The 5,275-nt window shown below is 62.7% G+C and overlaps 1 protein-coding gene across 1 annotated transcript; it reads left to right on the top strand.

The window, feature by feature from the left end:
• The first annotated feature begins 1,128 nt into the window (after positions 1 to 1,128).
• LOC123816870 (basic proline-rich protein-like) lies at positions 1,129 to 4,127 on the top strand. The gene is made up of 2 exons (XM_045836093.1): positions 1,129 to 2,086; positions 3,457 to 4,127. Exons 1-2 carry the CDS (start codon positions 1,129 to 1,131, stop codon positions 4,125 to 4,127), a joined length of 1,629 nt encoding a protein of 542 aa, XP_045692049.1.
• Positions 4,128 to 5,275: the final 1,148 nt, after the last annotated feature.

The following is a 5,275-nucleotide window of genomic DNA, read 5'->3' on the forward strand; positions in this document are numbered from 1 at the left end:
CTCCTGTGGGCACAGCACACACCGGTCACAGGCCCAAGTCCACACTGGTCAGAGGACCTCGCAGCCCCCTCCAGCTGAGGCTGGGTGGGGAGGCCGCCCTGGCGCACGTGGTCCCCGCCCCCTCCCGAGCTGGGGGGGGGAGGATATGCCAGGGCAGGACCCTCGCCTCCTCCCTCTGGGCTCTGGACCGGGGAGGGTCTGAGCCCGGTGCAAGGTCTGCCTGCCCAGGGTGTGGGGCTGCGCGATGCGGAGGTCTGCGGGGAAGGACCGCCTCTCAGCATTGCCCCAGCTATACCCCCAGTCCCGCCCTCCTGCTGGGCTCCAGTTGAGCCTGATGCCTGGGTCTTTGGGGGCTGCTCCCTAATAGCTGGAGTCCAGGCTCCCTCTTGGGCCAGGGCAGACAGGAGAGAAGCACCCCGCCAGGAGGGTGGGACCCAAGCTCCTGGGGCTCCACACCTGCAGAAAAGGCCTAGGGCTGGGCGGCCCCTCCTCACCCATCTGCCCTCGCCCACTGGCTCAGACGGCGGTCAGGGAGAGGCTTCCTGGAGCACAGGCTTTTGCCCTGCACATCCCCACTCGCACCGACACCTCGCATCACCCACGCGGCACACACATCCTCAGGCCCAGGCACCGCACCCCCTCCAGCCTCCTAGTCACCCAGGCAGCCACAGCCTCCTGAGGCTGGTCCTCATCAGGCCCTGAACTCAGCCAGGAGCCTCCCCAGCCTCGCTTTCACATCCCTCCTCACTGGCTCACTGGCTCACACTTTCAGCTCCAAAGGGCTCAGCTCTAGAGCAAAGGACCCAGACTCTTCCCAGCTAAGAACCAGGGTATTTGGTGGGGGTGGGGGCTTCACAGGCACAGCCCAGGCCTCCCCCAGGGCACAGCCATCCTCCCCCGGGGTGTCAGGACTATCCACCCACCTGCGCGTGTGCCTGCGGGTCCTGGGCATCAGGACAAGGGCCCAGGCTGCAGGGCCCTGCCCGCCCGCCTCCATCGTGGGTGCGACCCTGCATTGTTCCTGCTTCTGTGCACCTCCCTGCTCCTCTCCCCCTTCTGGGTCTGGGCACGCTCTGGTGGGGCTTCCTGCACGTCCGGGTGCCTTTCTGTACCTGCGTCTGTGGCAGAATGTCCCCCCTTTCTCCTCCTCCCACCTTCTTTCTGTCCCCTCTTCCCTGGGTCTCTCTGGCCAATCCAGGATGTAGGCCCTCGTCCCTCCTGTCCACTGGCCGCCCCATCCCAGGGCCTAGACTTGGGCTCCCAGGGCCTCACAAAGTAAATAAGCCAAGTGCAACGGAGGAGATAAAGGGGGCCGGGGCCAGCTGGGGCTGGGAAAAGCCCGTAAAGATAAGGCTGACAGCCCGGCTGGTCCTCAGGCCCCGGGCAGCAGGGAACAGGGCTTGCCCCGCAGGGCCGGCAACCGGACCCCCTCCGCCCACGGGCGGGTCCCGGGGCCTGGGCTGGGGAACCCAGGAGCCCCCGGGCGAGGGGACTCTGCGAGGTGCGGGTCGTTGGGCGCCCTGGCCCGAGACGCTGCATTTGCCTGTAACTGGGGCCAGTCGGGACGGGCGCCCAGTGTCGGCTGGTCCAAGGTGCGGCCAGCAAGCGCGGGGCCAGGAGGAGGGGCCGCCCGGCCGCGATGCTGCCTTGGCCACTAGGTCCTCTGCGGGACACTTGTCACACCCAGAACTGGGCAGCGGCGCCCTGCAGCTCGCGGCGGGCGGAGCCGGTCCGCCGCCGGGGTCCGCTGACCCCAATCCACCGCCGGGGCTCGGCCCGGGGCCTTGCCGCGCTCTCCTCCCCCTCCTCGGGGTTCACCTCTTCCTTTCCTCCCGCTCAGGGAGCCGAACCCCGACAGCCCAGGAGCTCCCGCTAACGTCCTCTTCTTCCCGCCCGGCGGGCGTGGAGAGGCCGCCCCTGTGGTCCGCTCGGCCCAGCCGGTCCCGCGCGCAGCCCGAGCCCGCGGCCCGCGCTCGCCCCTCTCGGGGACCCTCTGCGGGCGCGGCCGGCAGGCTCCGCGCCTGCTGCCTGCAGCGGCCTCGTTTCCCGAGACCCGCGTTTTCCTTTTCACTCTGGATCACTGGTGGTGCTGTTCTTGCTCTGGGGAAACTGTTTTACTTAGATTATCCCTGTTACCAGACTAGTAGTCTGCTCAGCTCAATAACATGAAGAATATTTATCCTATCACATAAATTATTGGTACTTTTTATTTTTAATACTGTATGGTTAAAGTACGGGTCTGATTTATGAAGTCATCATTGTTAAATATGGGCCTTCTTGCTGTCCCGTCAGGGCCCCATCATCCTAGGGCCTAGGGTTTCAACGGGTCATGTTAACACAGCATATTTTGATTTTTACTCTGTACCCCTAAAATCCCTAAAACGTTTCCTGTTTGTACTTTGTCACAGCCTCAAAACCTCACTTGCCATAACCTGTAATGTTATCGTTCTCAGTATTCACATTAATGTTCTTCATATCCTTATAATATTTAACGTTTCTTGTGGTTTCGTCATTACTTGTTTTGTTAGGATGGTTCCTAATACTCCGAGCATTTCTCACCACATCGTTCCAGTATCTTCTTACTTTGTCTTAATTGGTGACAGGACAGATCTTAACTCGCTAGTTATTTTTCATCACATCATTACTTGTTACTTTGTCATAATTTGTAATATTGCTGTAGTTCTTAATGTTCTGATTATTCTTCATCACACTGGTACAATACTTCTTGTTACTCTACCATTATTTATAATGTTGTTTGGGCCATTAATACCTTGGCCATAAATTGTCTATCACTCCAGCAATTCTACTTGCCGTCTTTATTTGTATTACCGTTGCTCTTTAGATCTGGGTTAATATTTATTTAATAATTCATGATAGTACCAATAATAACTTATATGGTAGTGTTCTGTCAACTTTACCAACATGAGCATTTCCCTTAATAGCACATCTTATTCACATTTTTCCTATATTTTTATCATTTGTTACACTATTACTATTTCTTATAGTATTGCTATTGATTTTAATACAACGGTTCCTATCACATTGTTCCTGTATTTAAAGTTACTTTGTCTACCATCCTTTTAAATTTGCGGTTACGATTTTCACTTGGTTGTGAAAGTGACTATTATTTTATTGTTGTTTTACAGTCTGAGCGCCGTATTACTTATCCCGCTTCGCCCTGTTTCTCTGGTAATTGCTTGCGCACATTCTGATAATTCTGGATCATCGATCATTATTACATACAATGCCCCTTGCTTTAATTTTGACGAGCCTGTTACTTCAAAGGCTCTGGAGTCTAGTGTTCCCATCACACGCATTTCTACATCGACATTCACCGCGGGAAACCGAGCCCTCTCCCGTGGCCTGTCTTACTCGGTAACACCAACTGCGAGGCCACCGCGGCTTAACCTGGTTCCCCGGCGCTGGCCCTGACCTCCTCTGTGCCTGGGTTCCCAGACCCGGTGCGCCCGGTCCCTCGCAGAGGAGGGCTCGCGCCCCGACCGCCGGGAGTCGGGCCGAGGCGGCAGCCAGGTCCCAGGCACTCCACGCCGCCCTGCTGTGGCCTCGGCCGTCCCAGGTCCTCGCCCCGGCCTCGTCCCTCGCTCTCGTTCCCGCTCACCCTCCTCCCCACCCTGCGGGCAAGCCCGGGCTCAGCGTGGCCCCGGTCCGTCCGCCTGGCTCCCGCGTCCCCGCCCGAACCCGCACTCACCCTAGCTGCGCTGCCGCATGCGGGGCGCCTGCGGCCCGAGTCCACGGCAGGCTCGGGGCCGAGGGACGCGGGGCAGCCGGGGCTCCGAGTCGGCCGCTGGGTCAGGATCCCGCTGCCGCCGCCGCCGCGCCCTCGGGGCCGGTCACATCCCGGCTCTGGAGCGGCCCTTGATCTCCGAGGCTGCTCTTTGGGGCCTCAGCTCCCTCCTCCTCCTCCTCCTCCCTGCGGGGACGCCCCCCCTCTGACGTCGACGCTGTCAATCAGTCTGCGCCCGCCGCCCCCCGTGGAGGGGGTCTCCAGGGTCCCCAGGCTCCGCGGCCCCAGGACCCCAGCCCGGTGTGGCCGCCGCTCCCCCGCCGCGCGGCCCGGTGCCCTCCGCCCCGCCGGCCGCGCCGGGCTGGGAGCCCGCATGGTTTAGATTAGAGGGGCGGGAAGAGCCGGCGAGAGGCCCGGCCGCGCCGCGCGACTCCCACCCGCGGCTCGACATCCCGGACGGCACGCCCCGGGCGCTGGCGCGGCCGCACGCGGGGCGCTCCTCCGCGGGGCCTGCCCGGGCCGGGGCCGCTTCCAGACCGCCGCCCTCGCGGGGCCGGCCGGGCCCGGCCCGCACACGCCCCCGACCGAGCCCGACGCCCAGGGCGCACGCGGTGTCCTCGCCGGGCGCTCCCCGTCCAGGGGCCCGCGCGCCGCAGCCCCGCGCGCCGTCTGCCGACCGCGCCCGGCGCACATTCTCACACCTTCGCGCTCGGCCCGCGCCGCTCGCGCCTGCTGTCCCTTCCGAGCACCGCGGCGACGGCCCGCGCGGCCCGGCCTGGGCCGGCCCCTGCTCGTCCGGGGCCCGGGAATAGCGGGCTGGGAGTCGGCCCGGAGGTCACGGGGGAGGGCAGGCCCTGCGCTCCGACCGGGAGGAGGCCTGGAGCTGCGCAGGCGGCAGGGAGGTGCTTCGCCAGCCTCTGAATTTGAGCCGAGGCCCAGGCTCCAAGGTGCCAGGCTTGGCAGAGCCTCTTGGGGAAATTGCGGCGAGGACCGGGAGTCTGCCAGCAGCTCCCCGAGATCCCAGAGAGCCGAAGAGGAAGCCCCACGCCTGCTCCAGTCTGGGAAGTCTCGCTGGGGACCAGCCGGCCCCTGTGCCTCAGAAAATGAGGCGCCCTCAGCTGCCGGGACCTCCCCGCACAGCCTCTGACTCCACTTACCTCTATTTCTCCCTGTCTGTCTGTCTGTCTGTCTGTACCTCCCCACAGGACCCTCTAGCTCCACAGCAGACAGCCCCACGTGGACCTCAGCTCAGGCCCACGCCCCACTGCCGGACACATGCCCAGAACGCTGGGGCAAGGATAGGCCTGCCCACTTGTCCCAAAGGCCCCAGAGTCCTCCGTCAACAGGAGTCCCGGATTAGCCCCTTGATCCGCAGCCTGGGCTGCATCCTCCCTCTCCTGGTGTCCCCAACCTTTCCCATCAGCCTCTGCTCCTTTCCAGGCTCTGACCTCAAGATCAGATGGAAGGGAACAGGAGGGGGAAACTCCTTCCCTGGACAGGTCTGTCCCTTTTCCAATGCTAGGAAATGGA

Source organism: Phyllostomus hastatus, unplaced genomic scaffold (genome assembly GCF_019186645.2).
Source record: "Phyllostomus hastatus isolate PE091 unplaced genomic scaffold, TTU_PhHast_1.1 phas_contig_210, whole genome shotgun sequence".
NCBI lineage: Eukaryota > Metazoa > Chordata > Mammalia > Chiroptera > Phyllostomidae > Phyllostomus > Phyllostomus hastatus.

Coding starts and splice junctions, on each gene's coding strand:
- LOC123816870 (XM_045836093.1), top strand. CDS start 1,129: ATGTCCCCCCTTTCTCCTCCTCCCACCTTCTTTCTGTCCCCTCTTCCC. Junction 2,087..3,456: donor TTCACTCTGGATCACTGGTG/GTGCTGTTCTTG, acceptor CTGGGTTCCCAG/ACCCGGTGCGCCCGGTCCCT.